The 21,389-nt window shown below is 39.9% G+C and overlaps 1 protein-coding gene across 3 annotated transcripts in view; it reads left to right on the top strand.

Moving 5' to 3' along the window:
• The window catches only part of LOC139385611 (solute carrier family 36 member 4), a 222,781-nt gene that overhangs the window by 44,558 nt on the left and 156,834 nt on the right, over positions 1 to 21,389 (top strand). For all 3 annotated transcript variants that reach the window (XM_071130821.1, XM_071130822.1, XM_071130823.1), the window contains exon 11: positions 20,417 to 20,586. In XM_071130821.1, coding sequence (XP_070986922.1) covers positions 20,417 to 20,586 — 170 coding nt within the window. The remainder of the gene's footprint in view (positions 1 to 20,416; positions 20,587 to 21,389) is intronic.

The raw sequence follows: 21,389 nt of genomic DNA, 5'->3' as shown, positions 1-21,389 counted from the left end.
GACTTTCCGACCTGAAGATATCTGACGTCATGATTTCACCTCTTATTTTTTTCCCAGTTGTCTTGAAAGCACCATACAAATCATGGTTCCCTTCACAAGTTCATATCATCTGTGTGAAGCTATGAATTAGTGCTCTCGTCTGCATTAAAGCCAAATATCGGGTATAAGCATTACACATGGTTGGGGTCGCGAGACTTTTCAGATATCAAACTGTGGTCATGGGACAAAATAGTTTGGGAACCCCTGGGCTATATCCTACTCCATTTAATTGAGACCACACACGCACCAGTTCTTGCACGTATGGCTACTGAACTTAAAATCAGATTTTATTGGTCACATACACATATTTAGCAGATGTTATTGTGAGTGTAGCGGAATGCTTGTGTTCTCAGCTCCGACAATGCAGTAATATCCAACAGTTCTCAACAATACACACATCTAGAAGTTAAATAATGGGATCAAGAAATATATCAATATTAGCGTGAGCAGTGTCTGAGTCGGAGTATAAATACATTTACAGTTGTTCCTCCTTTTAAAAGCTGTGAGCTTACGCCGCGGGACTTAGAGGTAATTTGGGGTTAGGTACGGCACCCTGCGTCACCACTTCATTGCTCCAGACCAACGCAAGGGGGAGTTAGAGCACTGATTATGCTTTTGGGTCCTACTGTGTCTTTATGAATGGACTTCATAAACCTAAATATAAATAATTGATAATTGTGCACGACTTCAGTATTACTTACTAAAACTGTTGTTACACTAAGGTTTTTATTATTTTATTTTGTTAAGAATATTGCTCTTGCTGTAGTACTGTAGGCCACTTCCGACCAGTCACGTTGTACAGTGGGGCAACAGTCTAAGTGACTGCTACAGATGCTGGTTCAATACCCATGCCGGCCTTGACTGGGAGACCCATAAGATGACTAGGTTTTTCTCCCTTTAAAAACAGAAATAAGTAATTGTAAATTTCAAACAGGCTTTATTTACAAATTAGTAACAATGTCTCACCCTATGTTCAAGAATGGCCTTTTTCTTGTTCATTTTACGTTATTTAAAAAATGAAGTCATCTCAAATATTTAAGGGGCATTGCACTAATAATGGCGCTGACTAGGGGAAACGTTCCCGCTGTTTTGTTCATAGTGCCAGTCTGCACGTTTGAACTAAAACAATGTAACTAATAATGGCATCTTTATGCTTTCATTAATAAAATAATGATAAACATCTGTATTTTGAAAGATAATTTTTATGTAGTTATGGATCCATAACAAATTACTATGGGAATAAATATCATTGAATTACAGAAATATCCTCCAATCCTCTATATGTAATTATTGCTAGAGAGTCACGTAATTTTTTTTCGATATATTGTAAGCCTACCGTAGACGACATGAGTCTCACTAGTGTTGAGTAATGTGCTGTTAAAAGTGGTGTAGGTCTTATTTATTTAAAGAGCATATTGAAGTTAGAAGCAATAGTCTACAACTATTTTAGCACCGTTTCGCGCTGCTCTGAGACACGCATGGGGACTGGTCTTCATAAATCAATAAGATTTTTATTTTCACTGAATCTCTGTTTGGGTGATGGTTAGACTACAATTGTAAAATTAGGGTGTAGAAATGTTATGCTCTTAGTGTAACCTTTATTTAACTAGGCAAGTCAGTTAAGAACAAATTCTTATTTACAAGGACAGCCTTCTCCTTCCTCCCCGTCGGTAATTGAACCCCGGTCTCACGCAGGACACGGGGATTCTATAGCTAAATAGCCCAGTACTGTACTCCCGACCGTCACGCTGCACAGCTCCATATTTTCCACTCCATCCTAACGGAGACCCAAGAGTTTTTCGTTTTCCTTGGAATAGAAACACCATATATTAATCAAATTAATCCCAACTCTTAAAGTAATTGGAATGGTAGATACAAATTATTTGTAACATTCTGGTTACAATAAAGAATATAAACAAGATGCTTTGTTTTTATTTATAGTACAGCTGATGGACAGCTGATGGCATTTTGAAAACAGGTTTTCAAACACTTGTAGCCCGATTAGCAGGACAATAGACTCTTTAAAACCCGGCTACTGTAGGTGTGAACATCCCCCTACCTGCAATGTATTCTATGCTTAAGTACTCTGAAATGTTACATTTCTAACTCAAAACAGCAGTACAGTATTTCTTCATATTTGTTTTCATTAATAAAATAATGATAAAAATACTTTTTTTAAATGCTGATGTTTATTTAGTTATGGACCCATAATGAATTACTATGGGAATAAATATCAGTGAATTACAGAAATATTGGGACAAAGTTGTCTAATGAAGGCAAACAAATTGTTTCTTACTGGAAAATACTCTTTCAAACACACATGGTCACGTTGTACAGCGTCATTATGGCTATTAGCAGGACTATATTTTGGCCTTTCAAAATATTAATTTGGTCTTTATTCAGATTAAAATCGCTCACTATTTTTTTTGCAAACAAAATAATCTCTAAATTATCGTGTGTGTATATATATGTATATATATATGTATATGTATATATATATATATATATATATATATATATATATATATATATATATATATATATATGTATATGTATATATATATATATATATATATATATATATATATATATATATATATATATATATATATATATATATATATATATATATATATATATATATATATATATATATATATATATATATATAAAAACATTTCTCCATTTTCCGAGACAAGCATGGAGAAACTAAAATGTTCAATTATATTCTTAAGATATGTGTTGAATGAATATAAGTGATGTCTGCTAAGTAATCAAGCTATGTTTCTCACAGAAATAAATAATTCTAATAAACAATCCTGTTTTTTATTTACAAATTAGTGAGAATGTCTTACCCCATGTTCAATAATTGCCTTTTTCTCGCTCACTTTAGTTTTAATGAAAATGAAATCTCCAAATTATCATTACTTATTAAACAAAGATATTGTTTTATTATTAATTAATTAATTTACAGTTATATAAAAGCCCCTTAGGATCTGTGAGAATATCTGAGAATATCTAACTGAAAATGCCCCTTAGATATTAATATAGAGTCCTCCAATCCTCTAAATGTATTTATTGGCGGAGAGTCACATCATTGAAAAAAAATATATTTTTAGATATACTGTAGGCCTACCATGGGCGAAATTAGTATTGGTTACACTACAATTAGGGTGTAGAAATGTTATTCCCCTTAGATATTAATTTAGAATTCTCCAATCCTCTTATGCTGTAGCCTACTCCCGACCGTCACGTTGTACAGCGCAATATTTTCCATTCCATCCTAATGGAAACCCTGAGGGTTTCATTTTTCGTTTTTCTCGGAATAGAAACACCATCATATTAGTTAGTTAGTTAATTAAGCCACATTTGTACTATGTTATTACAAAAAAGGTTTTAAATGATCTAATAATGCCAATATGGAAGACTATCAATTGCTTCTCAACGTTGCCCTCTGGTGGTCAAACTAGCACTAACTTGCATTAAAACGTAAAAAAAAATCGTTGACAATTAAATAACGTGCCATAGAATGCTGCAGCAGCCCGCAAGGTGCTGCAACTTTTAAAGGAGGAACCACTGTACAGTACAAGTCAAAAGTTTGGAAACACCTCCTCATTCCAGGGTTTTTCTTTATTTTTTACAATTTTCTACATTGTAGAATAATAGTGAAGACAAACAACGAAATGACACATGGAATCATGTAGTAACCAAAAAAGTGTTAAACAAATCAAAATACACTGCTCAAAAAAATAAAGGGAACACTTAAACAACACAATGTAACTCCAAATCAATCACACTTCTGTGAAATCAGACTGTCCACTTAGGAAGCAACACTGATTGACAATAAATTTCACATGCTGTTGTGCAAATGGAATAGACAACAGGTGGAAGTTATAGGCAATTAGCAAGACACCCCCAATAAAGGAGTGGTTCTGCAGGTGGTGACCACAGACCACTTCTCAGTACTTATGCTTCCTGGCTGATGTTTTGGTCACTTTTGAATGCTGGCGGTGCTTTCACTCTAGTGGTAGTATAAGACGGAGTCTACAACCCACACAAGTGGCTCAGGTAGTGCAGCTCATCCAGGATGGCACATCAATGCGAGCTGTGGCAAGAAGGTTTGCTGTGTCTGTCAACGTAGTGTCCAGAGCATGGAGGCGCTACCAGGAGACAGGCCAGTACATCAGGAGACGTGGAGGAGGCCAACAACCCAGCAGCAGACCGCTACCTCCGCCTTTGTTCAAGGAGGAGCACTGCCAGAGCCCTGCAAAATGACCTCCAGCAGGCCACAAATGTGCATGTGTCTGCTCAAACGGTCAGAAACAGACTCCATGAGGGTGGTATGAGGGCCCGACATCCACAGGTGGGGGTTGTGCTTACAGCCCAACACCGTGCAGGACGTTTGGCATTTGCCAGAGAACACCAAGATTGGCAAATTCGCCACTGGCGCCCTGTGCTCTTCACAGATGAAAGCAGGTTCACACTGAGCACATGTGACAGACGTGACAGAGTCTGGAGACGCCGTGGAGAACGTTCTGCTGCCTGCATTATCCTCCAGCATGACCGGTTTGGCGGTGGGTCAGTCATGGTGTGGGGTGACATTTCTTTGGGTGGCCCCACAGCCCTCCATGTGCTCGCCAGAGGTAGCCTGACTGCCATTAGGTACCGAGATGAGATCCTCAGTCCCCTTGTGAGACCATATGTTGCTGGGTTCCTCCTAATGCAAGACAATGCTAGACTTCATGTGGCTGGAGTGTGTCAGCAGTTCCTGCAAGAGGAAGGCATTGATGCTATGGACTGGCCTGCCCGTTCCCCAGACCTGAATCCAATTGAGCACATCTGGGACATCATGTCTCGCTCCATCCACCAACGCCATGTTGCACCACAGACTGTCCAGGAGTTGCCGGATTTATTCCAGGTCTGGGAGGAGATCCCTCAGGAGACCATCCGCCACCTCATCAGGAGCATGCCCAGATGTTGTAGGGAGGTCATACAGGCATGTGGATGCCACACACACTACTGAGCCTCATTTTGACTTGTTTTAAGGACATTACATACAGTTGGATCAGCCTGTAGTGTGGTTTTCCACTTTAATTTTGAGTGTGACTCCAAATCCAGACCTCAATGGGTTGATACATTTGATTTCCATTGGTTTCAAGTGCAGTCGCAAAAACCATCAGGCAATATGATTACACCAGCTCTTATGAGGACCACCACAGGAAAGGAAGACCCAGATTTACCTCTGCTGCAGAGGATAAGTTATTTAGTGTTACCAGCCTCAGAAATTGCAGGCCAAATAAATGCTTCACAGAGTTCAAGTAAAAGACACATCTCAACATCAACTGTTCAGAGGAGACTACGTGAATCGGGCCTTCATGGTCGAATTGCTGCAAAAAAACCACTACTAAAGGACATCAATAATCTTGGCTTGGGCCAAGATACACTAGCAATGGACGTTAAGACCAGTGGACATTTGTCCTTTGTACTGATGAGCCCAAATGTTAGATTTTTGGTTCCAACTGTCATGTCTTTGTGAGACGCAGAGTAGACAAATGGATGATCTCCACATGTTCTCACTGTGAAGCATGGAGGAGGAGGTGTGATGCTGTGGGGGGGATTTGCTGGTGACACTGTCAGTGATTTTATTTACAATTCAAGGCACACTTAACCAGCTTGGCTACCACAGCATTATGCTGCGATACGCCATCCCATCTGATTTGCGCTTTGTGGGACTATCATTTGTTTTTCAACAGGACAATGACCCAACACTCCTCCAGGCTGTGTAAGGGCTATTTGACCAAGAAGGAGAGTGATGGACTGCTGCATCAGATCACCTGGCCTCCACATTCACCAACCTCAACCCAATTGAGATGGTTTGGGATGAGTTGGACACAGAGTGAAGGAAAATCAGCCAACAAGTGCTCAGCATATGTGGGAACTCCTTCAAGACTGTTGGAAAAGCATTCCAGGTGAAGCTGGTTGAGAGAATGCCAAGTGTGCAAAACTGTCAAGGTGAAGCGTAGCTACATTGAAGAATCCAAAATGCATTTTGATATGTTTAACAATTTTTTTGTTTACTACATGATTCCATATGTGTTATTTAATAGTTTTGATGAAAATAGTGACAATAAAGGTAAAACCCTTGAATGAGTAGGTGTTAAACATTTTGACGGGTGCCATATGTGATGGGTTGTATAGACATTATGGACAATATGAGGATATAATATTTACTTTATCTGTAGAATACGTAGTAGTGATGCACCGATATGACATGTTTGGCACATACCGATATCCAATATTTTCCTTGCCCCCCAAAAAACGGTACGATAACCAATATTTAAAATGTTTGCGGCCTTTTAAGTTTTCTAGTACTGTTAAATAGTTTGCACACACACATGTACACAGAAGTCTAAGGCACTGCATCTCAGTTCAAGAGGCTACAGTCCCCAGTTCAAATCCAGGCTGTTTCACATCTTGCCGTGATTGGGAGTCCCATAGGGCAGCGCACAATTGCCCCAGCGGTTTTGTTATTGATGTCCTTTGACATCACTTTTGCACATTGGCGTTGAACTGGAATCGGGCTGATATTGATGTTGCCATTTTTTAGCTAATATGGTCAGATTCCGCTATGTTCACCGATATATTGTGCATCCCAAATACGTAGGATAGAAGTGTGTGTGTGTGTGTGTGTGTGTGTGTGTGTGTGTGTGTGTGTGTGTGTGTGTGTGTGTGTGTGTGTGTGTGTGTGTGTGTGTGTGTGTGTGTGTGTGTGTGTGTGTATATATATACAGCAATAGTTGAATAGGATGACTGACTAGAATGCAGTATATACATATGAAATTAGTAACTTGAAGCAGCTGGAATGATGAGAGCGGACACTTGCACTTTCTCTTGAGCTACATGCACCGTTTTGCACTGCTTTGAGACAAGCATGGGGACTGGTCTTGGTAAATCAATCAGGTTTTTATTTTCAAATCTCTGTTTGGGTATTGGTTAGACAACATTTAGGGTGTGGAAATGTTAGGATTATTTTGCTCTTCACTGGCAGTCAATTAGTAGCCTACGCCTACTCTCGTCCAGTCACGTTGTACAGCGCCATATTTTCTTAATGGAAACCCTGAGGCCTGCATAGGCTACTGTAAAATGCATTTTCCTTTTTTCATGGAATAGAAACACCATAATATGAATAATTTAATTAAGCTACATTTCTAACAGTATAAACAGCACATCAAATTCAATAATAATTTACAAAGAAATTATAATCAATCCCATATAGTCTGTTCTAACAAAAAAGGTTTTAAAGTCTCTCGTACAGCCAACATTTAAAACAGTCAAATGCATTCGTAAATTCAATCGCTTCAGACGACATGTTGCGGTTTATTCATTTTTTAATTATTAATTATTAATTATTAATTAACCTTTTGTTATTTTGTTTTATAACTAAAATGCTTGACTATTTAAAGACATGGATGACTTGTATGCTGTGTGATAACATGCATGATTGATTGATTGGTATACTGTATATTGAAGTAGGCATTTATGCCAATAAGTAAGTTAGGCTAAAATTGCTACAGTAAACAGGACTCTTCGGCCTACAACTCCATGTCATTTCAACAACTTAGCTTCTCAAAGATGTGCTCTGGTGGTCCAACTAGCATTAATGGTAACAATGGCTGACAGTAAAGTACTATGACATGGCACTTAAACGTGCCATACCATTCCACAGCACCCCGCAAGCTGTGCTGCAGTATGACACAACTTTCAAAGGAAGAACCACTGTAGGATATAGCTTACCTTTTAAGAGGACGATTTGCAGGCAGAGACAAATAAATGGGTAATCAATTCATTTAAAATGAAAGGCACAACACTCACTCACTATGGTAACCTAACCTATGCGCGCCTTGCTACTTTTCATTGATGATAAATGTTTTTTGATTGCACCTCAACTCCCGTCGGTTAAGTGCCCCCTTCTTTCCTTTGTCAATATTTATTATTTACAGACACTGTAGTAAACTATGGTCTAATCATATTTAGTTTCCTTGGAAAGATAACTGTTCCGTGATTCTCCGCCCATGCTTGCCTACGCTATTATTTTGAGACCACATATATTGGGCACGTCTCACACGCCCAACTAGGAGAGGAAAGGTAGGCTGCTTAACTTGAAGCAGAGAATTCTGAATTCTGAGTGTGTGTGAATAACTTGGAAGAACGTATCCCGATTTGGTGTTTTTAAATCACTGATTTTGAAGCTCATTCCCTGACCTGTCAATTTTTTTAATTTGCTGTTTTATGATTTTGTTATACTCTTGTAAATCCTATGGTTTTTGCTAAATTACTTGTAGTTTTTCGTGTTGTCTGTCTGTAATTGTGTAATGACTTTGTCTGTCTGTAATTGTGTAATGACTTTGTCTGTCTGTAATTGTGTAATGACTTGGTGCTGCCTATCTTGGCCAGGAAGCTCTTGAAAAGAGATTTAAAATCTCAATGAGCCCTTCCTGGTTAAATAAATAAAAAATGATGTGACAAAGATGTGTTTTTAATATAATAGGTAGGCTAAAGCATACAAATCAGAAAGACAACCGTTTCCAAATTATCTACGGGACAAAAATAAATAAAAATCGTCTCAAAGTTGTCTGTCTGACCGCCTGCTCCCAACCATGAAAAATGCTGACTGCGTAGCAAGGATTTCTGTCGGGACCACAGGTCCTCTATATTACTGTATGTATGGCCCAGCCCAGTGTAATATGACAAGACGAGGTAAGCTATGGTGTGGTTTGTTACTCGGGGAGTGAGAAAGTACAAATGTGCTTTAATTGCCAATGTCATTTGGGTCTCATTTAATGAATAGGGCAGGCCCAAATGTAATGAGACAGAGGGGGGCTAGCATTTTGTCTTTCAGGTGATTGATGACTGCACATTTCATTATCCCTCCTGTTTGATAAACGCAGCTTCATCAAGTGCCAGACCACACACACACTAGCATCCAAGTACACTCACCCTCACACATCTATCTCCTTGGCGTGAACTTGCAACAGCTTTCGGAAATGGGATATTTGAAAAAAAAAGTTCATACCCCCCAAGAAGCCCTGAGTATTTGGTTCTCCGTTTTTCACTGGCACAAATTGTATCTGTAGCTCAGTTTAGAGAGAGAGAGGGGGAGAAAGTGGTGATAGAAGACTACCCCCTGGGCACAGACGTCATTTCAACGTCTAGTTTGATTTACATTTTGGTTGAAGTTGTCAACAAATGTGAAATCAACATAAAATGTCAGTCATGTCATTGGATTTATGTTAAGTTTGGTGGAAAAAATACAAAATTCCCTTACTTTAATTACTTTTTGCAAATCCAATACATTTTCCACATTTAATTCAACATATTTTTTTTATGAAATGGAAATAGTTTATTCAGAGAGCCAGGGGGCCAGGGGCAGCAGACACATTTGTTTTCACCATTGGAATAGGGATGTGGAAATATAGTGCATGCATCATATCTGCAGGCCCCAGATAACTAGCTGCCATTGCTTGCATGAGCCAAGATGGAGAGGCTTTTCAGTGGCTCCCACTGGAGAAACACAGTGGAGCGTGCAACTGCCGGTTAGAGTGGTTCTGTTGCTTGTGTCTATTCCCCCACGCAGAAATTATGAGCTTCTGCCCTCAATCTGGTGGATACCACGAGTCTCTGGCCAATGCAGTGGTTCTCCTCTGCCTGTAAGAGGTGATATTACCTCACCCCTTCCTCCTTTCTCCATCTTGTCTCATATTGAAGGCTTTTTGCAGTGTTCTCCTCTGCTCCCTGTACACTCATAGTATGAGTTGCTATTCTCCATCCTCTCGGGCTCCTGGCTAGTAGGGACTTACACTATTACCACTTCTTGTCCTCCCTCCCTTTCTCTCGCTCTTTCATTGTCTCATTCACCTAACCTTTCCCTCACAGCTCAGCACCCAGCATTAACTCTCCTCACAGGTCTCCATTGTACTTTCCTTCCTCAATTTCCTTCCTCAATTGGTCCGTAATTGGCTCTATTGCCTCCTCTCTTTCCCTAATGGTCTATTCTCCCTGTCCCTTCTTCCCCTCCGCCGGGTTGCTGCCAGTGGGCTTTGTCTGATATCAGAACTACAGTAGGAGGAGAATGTTTTTCATGGCTTTCCCTCTGGTATTGTGCGGCAGGTCTTTGCCGTGTGATAGCCTCTGAATAATTTCCAATAGAGTCCCTCTGTGGCTTGGCAGGGGGCTAATCCCTGCAGAGGAGAGAGAGAGGGGGGGAAGAGAAAGGGAAAAAGTGGGACAGAGAGCGGGACAGGGGGATGAGCGAGAGCGAGGGAAAGGGTAGAGGGAGCGAGAGACTGACTGACCAGGAGAAAATATGTTTAGGGGCCTGGAGAGAAGACAAGATTTCCAAATGACATCAGTTTGACCGCTTGTAAGGAAATAGAAAGCTGTGACTGTCGAATTGTAACAGCCCAGCACTGCGATCATCCTCTTTTACCACTTCACCAAATCTTTCCCGAATGTTACTGTTCTGGCCCATCCTTTGCTTTATCTTCAACGCTCCATTTCACAGTTTTTCTCTTATTAAATTAAACTCTAACAGTGTCCTTTTTCTGCCCATTCCCAAAGCATTTGGCGATTGGCGCATAGGCTATTTGGTGTGCGTACATTTAGGCCCAAGCTTAGGTTTACGCACTAATGCCAGATAGCCTAAAATAATATAATAAACTTAGCTACATGGCCAATAGTAATTTATAACCTTCCTCTTACCTTCAGTGGTTGCTCCACTAAATGTTTTGAGATTATGCTGTGGGACATAGAGGTAATTTGTGGTTTAGTATGGTACTACTTCATTGCTCCAGACCAGTGCAAGGGGGAGTTAGAGCACTGATTATGCTTTTGGGTCCTACTGTGTCTCTAACTGAAAATGAATGGGTGACATAAACCTAAATAGAAACTGATAATTGTGCATGACTTCAGTATTACTTACTAACACTGTAACAACTAAGGTTTTAATTTTTACATTTTGTTAAGATTATTTTGCTCTTGCTGAAGAATGTGTTCTTAACTGACTTGCCTACTTAAATAAAGGTGTAAAATATATATATATATATATATTTAAATCGGCCAAATCGGTGTACAAAAATACCGATTTCCGATTGTTATGAAAACTTTAAATCGGCCCCAATTAATCGGCCATTCCGATTAATCAGTCGACCTCTAGTTAGGACCATAACCACGAGAGGACTTGGAAAATGAGCCGGAGCTGAGAGGATCACCAAAACTAAAGGTATTTTGGTTTCAATGATTTTTCTTTAAAACAAAATGTATATAGCCCATCATTGTGTAATAAAATCGATAATTAAATAAAGGTTAAATAAAATAAAAAAGTTCTATATTGTGTACTAAAAACTAGAATGTATTTTTTGCAGAACATACAACCATGCTGAAAATCATCCGTGGAGATCAGTTGACAAAGGACTGGACATGGGCCGAACCTAGAAAACGCATGGTTGCCAAGAAAGCGGTTAGTTTTGCTTGATTCTTCAAATGTTTACACAGCATTTGTGTGTTGGAGTCACTTTTAATTCTTAATTGATCTACCGTTTCTCTTATAGGCCACTGTAATCGATGGGGGCTCAGAGTGGTACCATTCTGCTCATCTGATGAAGGTGCACATGGATCAGATTCAAATTTTGAAGACCGAGATCGGGCCATTGAAGGCAGACCAGCAGAAAGAGAAACATTATCTGAGAGCAGAGATACGGGCAACAGCTGATGCATTTGTTCAGAGCCAGGCGGCATTGGCGGAGATTCAGGTGTTTAGGAATGAGATGGCGTCACAGTCCATGCCAGGCACACCTGTGAGCTCTGGAACTCCACCTCCAACAGGCAGAGTCAATTTACTTTGCTGGTTCATCAGGTCGTCGGTTCACCCTGACATTTCCAGTCCTCTTCTGACAACAGAACTTGACCAACTGCTCACCAGGCACAGCAAGGGCCGTCTGGACCGTTACGCTGTTCTGCTATAGCCTAATAAACAAATACAGGTGGCTTATCTTCAAAATGCTTTATTATCTAAATGTAAAAGCATGTACTGTATTTATTCATCAACGTCTTTATGCTTTCGTTAATATAATAATTTTTAAAAAACTATTTCAAAATGACTATTTATTTAGTTATGGATCCATAACGAATTATTATGGGAATAAATATCACTGAATTACAGAAATATTGGAACAAAGTTGTCCAATGAAGGGGAACAAATTGTTGCTTACTGGAAAATACTCATGGTCACGTTGTACAGCACAACTAGCCCAGCGTTTCTCTCCCTCTAAAAACAGAAATAAATGTTTTGGCCTTTACAATTATTTTGGCCTTTTATTCAGATTTTTTAAAATCAAAATAACCTCCAAAATATTGTTATATATTATCAAGTTGCTGGCACAGTCATATAGACCGGCACTTACATAAAGCTGAGTGACTCACTCATTCATGGCTTTGGATCAAAAATAAATAAGTACCAACATTCTTTCTGATAGTTTTTAATTAATAAATGTTTTGGTTATCCTGACCTGGACACCATGTACAGTACTATAATAGTATTATAATATCCCATTACCAAATGCTCTCTGTATTTTTATTTTAACTTCATCTCCATTTGGTTATTGGTTAGACTAGAATTAGGGTGTAGCAATGTTATGCTCTTATTGTAACCTTTATTTAACTAGGCAAATCAGTTATGAGCAAATTCTTATTTAAAAGGACAGCCTACTCCTTCCTCCCCATCGGGGAATTGAACCCCGGTCTTCCGCGTGCCCACACAACATGGGGATTCTTTAGCTAAATATCCCAGTACTACAGCCTACTCGTGACCGTCACGCTGTACAGCGCCATATTTTCCGTTCCATCCTAATGGATACCAAGAGGATTTTTCATTTTTCTTGGAATAGAAACACCATAAAAAGCTAAATTCGTAAAATCAGTCCTATATACTATGTTCTTACAAAAAAAGGTTTTAACTTCTTTGGGATAGGGGGCAGCATTTTCACTTTTGGATGAATAGCGTGCCCAGAGTGACATGCCTCCTACTCAGTCCCAGATGCTAATATATGCGTATTATTATTAGTATTGGATAGAAAACACTCTGAAGTTTCTAAAACTGTTTGAATGATGTCTGTGAGTATAACAGAACTCATATGGCAGGCAAAAACCTGAGAAAAAATCCAAACAGGAAGTGGGAAATCTGAGGTTTGTAGTATTTGAACTCACCCCTATCGAATACACAAAAATCGCTGAAGTTGGAGACTTTTATCTCCCTCACCAACTTCAAACATCTGCTATCTGAGCAGCTAACCGATCGCTGCAGCTGTACATAGTTTATCGGTAAATAGCCCACCCAATTTTACCTACCTCATCCCCATACTGTTTATATTTATTTACTTTTCTGCTCTTTTGCACACCAATATCTCTACCTGTACATGACCATCTGATCATTTATCACTCCAGTGTTAATCTGCAAAATTGTAATTATTCGTCTACCTCCTCATGCCTTTTGCAGACAATGTATATAGACTCTCTTTTTTTTCTACTGTGTTATTGACTTGTTAATTGTTTACTCCATGTGTAACTCTGTGTTGTCTGTTCACACTGCTATGCTTTATCTTGGCCAGGTCGCAGTTGCAAAGGAGAACTTGTTCTCAACTAGCCTACCTGGTTAAATAAAGGTGAAAAAAAACAGTGGGTGGGATATGGTTTATTTTGCACTTCCGAAGGCTTCCACTAGGCGTCAACCGTCTTTAGAACTTTGTTTCAGGCTTCTCATGTGAAGGGGGGCCGGATGGGAGCTGTTTGACTAAGGGGTCTGCCTGCAGCCCCTTTCTCAGTCACGCGCTTTCACTTGAGAGTTAGCTCTCGTTCCATTGCTTTTCTACAGACAATGGAATTCTCCGGTTGGAACGTTATTGAATATTTATGATAAAAACATCCTAAAGATTGATTCTATACTTAGTTTGTTTGTGTTACAGGAATTAAATTCCTTTATTTTTTATTTAATTCAATTCAACACTCTGTCCACTCCTAAGAATTTGTAAGACCCTTATTTGCATAAAATGGACAGAGACCAGTCTCAAAATCAATCCGTTGCGTTTATTCTCGAGAGTACTGAACACGATACAGTTTACCACAGGTTATAAACTGAAAATTACATAATTAGTTTTCGAACTGTCCCGTCTCTTCTCCCACCCTGGTACAAAGGCAGTATCTCAAGCCTTCCCACATTGTCTCCCTACCAATTTAATATAATTTATGACCGAGCCAAGGTCTTCCTGTGTAGATGAGCATTCTAGCCAGTCTGACGATAAGTTCATTCATTTCTACCAAGGAACAGACAGTCATTGTTCTAATTCTTGATTATATTTACACATATTATATTCAGTACTAAGATTAAAATAAAATTCATACATCTATACAGTAACATAATAGTATTCTGATTAGTCAGTCCTGATTGAAATGTATACATAATTAGCAATTATTGATAAAAAACCCTCAACAGTTTGACAAGTTTCTTCGACCTGTAATATTACTTTTTGAACGTTTCGTCCGAATGGACCAGATCGCGCTTTTGGATTGTTTACCAAACGCCCTAACAAAAGAAGCTATTGGACATAAATAGACATAAATGATGGACATTATCGAACAAAACAAGCATTTATTGTGGAACTGCGATTCCTGGGAATGCATTCTGATGAAGATCATCAAAGGTAAGTGAATATTTATAATGCTATTTATGAATAATGATGACTACCCAACATGGCAGATATTTCTCTGGCTAGTTTGGGCTCTGAGCGCCGTTCTCAGATTTTGCTTTTACCATAATGTTTTGTTTGAATTCTGACATAGCGGTTGCAATAAGGAGAAGTGTATCTAAAGTTCCATGTATCAATAGTTGTATTTTCATCAACATTTATTATGAGTTTTTCTGTGAATTCATGTGGCTCTCTGCAATATCACTGCATGTTTTGGAACTATTGAACGTAACACGCCAATGTAAAATAAGGTTTTTGGACATAAATATGAACTTTACCAAACAAAACATTCATGCATTGGGTAACTATGAGTGTCATCTGAGGAAGATCATCAAAGGTTAATGATACATTTTATCTCTATTTGTGCTTTTTGTGACTCCTCTCTTTGGCTGGAAAAATGGCATAGTCGTTTGTGGAGCTTTCGCTGTAAAGCATTTTTGAAATCAGACACTGTGGCTGGATTAACGAGAATTTAATATTTGAAATGGTGCCTAATACTTGTATGTTTGAAAATTAGATTTATGATATTTCTGTTGATTTGTATTTGGCGCCCTGCAATTTCATTGGCTGTTGGCGAGGGGTTCCGCTTGCGGAACGGGGTTAGACAGTCCTAGACAGGTTAACTAGGCAAGTCAGTTAAGAACAAATTGTTATTTACGAGGACAGCCTACTCTTTCCTCCCCGTCGGTAATTGAACCCCGGTCTCCCGCAGGACACAGGGATTCTTTAGCTAAATAGCCCAGTACTGTACTCCCGCTAGCAGAACCCCAATCCTAGACAGGTTAAATCTCTAGTACAGTCACTATTGAAGGCTATCAAATGCTTCTCAAAGATGCCCTCTGGTGGTCAAACTAGCACTAACTAGCATTATTGGTACCAGTGGTTCACACTTAAATAACGTGCCATAGAATTCTAGGGCACCATGCAAGCTGTGCCGCAGTACGTGGCAACTTTTAAAGGACAAACCACTGTAGATAAGAAGCTCTCCCTGAAAAAGAAGGGATCTTTAAATGAACAGTGATAATTATCTTGAATAGCAATACTACTCCACTATTGACACACTAAACACCTTACAACTGGCGACCAAAGACGCCCGGCCCACCACAAGGAGTTGCTAGAGCGCGAGGGGACAAGGACATCCCTGCCGCTGGACGACGATGGGCCAATTGTGTGCCGCTTCATGGGTCTCCCAGTCATGGCTGGCTGTAACACAGCAAGGGATCAAACCCGGGTCTGTAGTGATGCCTGCGAGGCATTGCCTTAGAACGCTGCGCCACTCGGGAGGCCCTATTCGCGTTTGTATTCTTATATAATAGAGTAGAGATGTCAAAGCAAAAAATATGCCCTAAGGTTCGCCAAAGTACGTGTCGTTTTGCAACGCAGGTAGTTCAGCGGGAAATGCACTCGAACCCCCCGCAACCAGTGAGTATATAAAACGTATTTCATTCAGGCTGCAAAGGCATTGGTTTCCTCCTTAACTAGCTTTAATGGAGTTCAGCCAAGTAAAAAACTGGGGAAATGTGCAAACTGTCTTTAATAAAACCCAGTAGCTTGTGCTACATTGTGTACAGTGTTTTGCCAATCAGGTTGCACCAGTCTGTTGTTTACCCATGTCTGAATGCTGTACACAACGTACAGGAGTAGCATTAACCACCCTAGCATCGTGGTGGAAAATGGTATTCTAATAAGACAGTACGTAGACCAAACAATTAGTCAATTTGTGTGAGGAGAAATAGAGGAAAATGTCCCGACGTGGCGATGGCTCACAGGCGCGTCGTCACCGTTCATTTATAAGCTCAGTGATCATTACCTCCAGGAGAAAATTATTGCAGTTTTCCAGCTGATTGATCTGCTTTTTTTTGCCTCTGGCCATGACAAGTGGTTGTTCTTGACTGGGGAAGCAGAGCCCACTGTATTCTTAGTTCCTACTCTACTCCACAGCCAGCCAGGAAGAGTTATGCAACTGCAGGATATACAGTAGACTAGAGAGCTTAGTCTGCCAATGACCCTATAATGTTTTTTTTCGGGACTATATCTTGTTAATATATTTAGATGCATTTTTCATATGCATATAATTTGTTTATGGCTTAATGCAGATGTATTTTTTTTATAGTGCTGCTATTCATTTTTTTATTTTATACAGAAATCGTGTGTTTGGTCTGCGTTTTTATTTTTGTGATTTAAAATGCAAACCGATGCCAGAATATCAAACTGTTGAGTGCATTTTCAAGTCTCTAGTCTCTTCCCACAAATGCTCCCAGCACCTGTCACACACAGATGAGACCTGGGTTCAAATACTATTTCAAATATCTAATTTACTTTCAAATACATTCATACAAGTAAGTGTTCATTCAGCTAGTTGAATATTTTAATGTATTTGGAAAATATACTTGGAAAGTATTTTAAATACTCAAATACACTAACTCAAATGCACTCCCATACATTTAACCCAGGTATTTGAAAATAGTATTTGAAATACACTACTGTTCAAAAGATGGGGGTCACTTAGAGAAGTCCTTGTTTTCCATGAAAACATACATGAAATGAGTTGCAAAATGAATAGGAAATATAGTCAAGACGTTGACAAGTTTATACATAATGATTTTTAATTGAAATAATAATTGAGTCCTTCAAACTTTTGCTTTTGTCAAAGAATCCTCCATTTGCAGCAATTACAGCCTTGCAGACCTTTGGCATTCCAGTTGTCAATTTGTTGAGGTAATCTGAAGAGATTTCACCCCATGCTTCCACAAGTTGGATTGGCTTGATGGGCACTTCTTACTTACCATACGGTCAAGCTGCTCCCACAACAGCTCAATAGGGTTGAGATCCGGTGATTGTGCCTGCCACTCCATTATAGACAGAATACCAGCTGACTGCTTTTTCCCTAAATCGTTCTTGCATAGTTTGGAGCTGTGCTTTGGGTCATTGTCCTGTTGTAGGAGGAAATTGGCTCTGTCCACACTGAATGGCATGGCTTTGCAAAATGATAGCCTTCCTTCTTCAAGATCCATTTTACCCTGTACAAATCTCCCACCATCTTAATATTTTTATTGGTCAGTCTGAGATATGGCTTTTTCTTTGCAACCCTGCCTAGAAGGCCAGCATCCCGGAGTCGCATCTTCACTGTTGATGTTGAGACTGGTGTTTTGCGGGTACTATTTAATGAAGCTAACAGTTGAGGACTTGTGAGGCGTCTGTTTCTCAAACTGGACAGTAATGTACTTGTCCTCTTGCTCAGTTGTGCACCGGGGCCTCCCATTCCTCTTTCTATTCTGGTTAGAGCCAGTTTGCGCTGTTCTGTGAAGGGAGTAGTACACAGCACTGTACGAGATCTTCAGTTTCTTGGCAGTTTCTCGCATGGAATAGCTTTCATTTCTCAGAACAAGAATAGACTGACGAGTTTCAAAATAAATGAATATTTTTTCTGGCCATTTTGAGCCTGTAATCGAACCCACAAATGCTGATGCTCCAGATACTCAACTAGTCTAAAGAAGGCTAGTTTTATTGCTTCTTTAATCAGAACAACAGTTTTCAGCTGCGCTAACATAATTTCAAAAAGGGTTTTCTAATGATCAATTAGCCTTTTTAAAATTATTAACTTGGATTAGCTAATACAACGTGCCATTGGAACACAGGAGTGTTGGCTGCTGATAATGGGCATCTATACATCTATGTATATATTCCATATAAAATCAGCCGTTTCAAGCTACAATAGTCAATCACAACATTAGCAATGTCTACACTGTTTTTCTGATCAATTTGATGTTATTTTAATGGACAGAAAATTAGCTTTTCCTTCAAAAACAAGGACATTTCGAAGTGACCCCAAACTTTTGAAAGGTAGTGTAAGAGTTTATTTTTTTTCCAGACTATTTGTGTTTTCCAAATAACCATTCAAATACTCAAATAAAAGTACTTGTTTTGCGGCTGTTTATTAGAAAATACTCAAATATACAGTCATTTTAAATACCAGATACACGTATTTGGACGCAGGTCTGACAAACACACACACATATCTGGTAGCGTGGGCCTGACCACGAGGCAAGGTGTGGATTAAAGTGTTTGGATTGGATGACTTCCTTGTCTGTGTATGGCTGGTAGTAACCTGGGAGATTTAGCGTAAGGTGTCAGGGTTGCCTGATGTGACCGTAACCCATAATCTCCTGCTTCACTCACAGGAAACCACAGAGTGGACCCATGATTAATCACACCACACACAGATCTATTCCTCAGGGGGTGGTGTGTGTGTGTGTGTGTGTGTGTGTGTGACATTCCTTTCGCAACACACTTTCTCTACCTTTAGACCTCTACCTTTAAACACTGTCCCTGGCCCCTGTTATTAAACACACTTTAGACTAAACCCTGTCCCTGGCCCCTGTTGATAAACACACTTTAGACCAAACCCTGTCCCTGGCCCCTGTAATTAAACACACTTTAGACTAAACCCTGTCCCTGGCCCCTGTTGATAAACACACTTTAGACCAAACCCTGTCCCTGGCCCCTGTTATTAAACACACTTTAGACTAAACCCTGTCCCTGGCCCCTGTTGATAAACACACTTTAGACCAAACCCTGTCCCTGGCCCCTGTTATTAAACACACTTTAGACCAAACCCTGTCCCTGGCCCCTGTTATTAAACACACTTTAGACCAAACCCTGTCCCTGGCCCCTGTTGATAAACACACTTTAGATCAAACCCTGTCCCTGGCCCCTGTTATTAAACACACTTTAGACCAAACCCTGGCCCCTGTTATTAAACACACTTTAGACCACAGGCAGCCGGTGGGGATGACTGGTTCATTGTTATGACTGGAATGGAAAAAATGAAATGGTATCAAACACATGTTTTTTTTTCAATTCACTCCATTCCAGCCAATATTATGAACTGTCCTCCCCTCAGGAGCCTCCTGTGCTTTAGACCAAACATTGTCATTGGCCCCTGTGGTTATACACACCACTGCCTGTTACTGTACAGTAGGGCCCCATGGGGATGAACTGAAAACACACCTGGACCTGTAGAGTAAATACAGCTTAGACTGTGGTCAAAACATGTCTGGGCCTCTATTCCAAACACACCTGGACCCGTAGAATAAATTCAGCTGAGACTGTGGTCAAAACATGTCTGGGCCTCTATTCCAAACACACCTGGACCTGTAGAATAAACATGTCTGGGCCTCTATTCCAAACACACCTGGACCTGTAGAATAAATACAGCTTAGACTGTGGTCAAAACATGTCTGGGCCTCTATTCCAAACACACCTGGACCTGTAGAGTAAATACAGCTTAGACTGTGGTCAAAACATGTCTGGGCCTCTATTCCAAACACACCTGGACCTGTAGAATAAATACAGCTTAGACTGTGGTCAAAACATGTCTGGGCCTCTATTCCAAACACACCTGGACCTGTAGAATAAATACAGCTTAGACTGTGGTCAAAACACACCTGGACCTGTAGAATAAATACAGCTTAGACTGTGGTCAAAACATGTCTGGGCCTCTATTCCAAGGCTCTGTTTCAAATCCATTGGTTCAAATCAGTTCTCACTCTTATCTCCCCTGTGTGTGTTTCTCTCTGCAGGACCAATCAGATGGTGAAGATCCTGTACTCCTTCGGCGTGTTTGTCAGCTTTGCCATCCAGTTCTTCGTCCCGGCGGAGATCATGATTCCCCCGGTCCAAGCGAGGCTAAGGAAGAGCTGGAGGGCACCCTGTGAGATGATCCTCAGAGGCCTGCTCGTCTGCCTGACCTGTGAGTACCTTCTCTCTGTCTATAGTGTGTATATATGTACGTGTGTGTATGTATGTGTGTGTACGTGTGTGTGTATATATATATATATATACTTAGGTTGGAGTCATTAAAACTCGCTTTTCAACCACCTCACAAATTACTTTTTAACAAACTATAGTTTTGGCCGGTTAGGACATCTACTTTGTGCATGACACAAGTAATTTTTCCAACAATTGTTTACAGACAGATTAATTCACTGTATCACAATTCCAGTGGGTCAGAAGTGTACATACACTAAGTTGACTGTGCCTTTAAACAGCTTCGAAAATTAAAGAAAATTATGTTATGGCTTTAGAAGCTTCTGATAGGCTAATTGACTTAATTTGAGTCAATTGGAGGTGTACCTGTGGATGTATTTCAAGGCCTAATTTCAAACTCTGTGACTTTTTTGTTGCTTGATATCATGGGAAAATCAAAAGAAATCAGCCAAGACCTCAGAACAAAATTGTAGACCTCCACAAGTCTGGTTCATCCTTGGGAGCAATTTCCAAACGCCTGAATGTACCACGTTCATCTGTACAAACAATAGTACGCAAGTCATACTGCTCAGGAAGGAGACGCGTTCTGTCTCCTAGAGATGGACGTACTTTGGTGCGAAAAGTGCAAGTCAATCCCAGAACAACAGCAAAGGACCTTGTGAAGATGCTTTAGGAAACCTGTACAGAAGTATCTATAGCCACTGTAAAACAAGTCCTATATCGACATAACCAGAAAAGCCGCTCAGCAAGGAAGAAGCCACTGCTCCAAAACCGGCATAAAAAAGC

This window comes from Oncorhynchus clarkii, chromosome 27 (assembly GCF_045791955.1).
Source record: "Oncorhynchus clarkii lewisi isolate Uvic-CL-2024 chromosome 27, UVic_Ocla_1.0, whole genome shotgun sequence".
In the NCBI taxonomy this organism is placed as follows: Eukaryota; Metazoa; Chordata; class Actinopteri; order Salmoniformes; family Salmonidae; genus Oncorhynchus; species Oncorhynchus clarkii.
The sequence above is the reverse complement of the archived record's forward strand: the minus strand, read 5'-3'. Positions and strand labels throughout refer to the sequence as shown.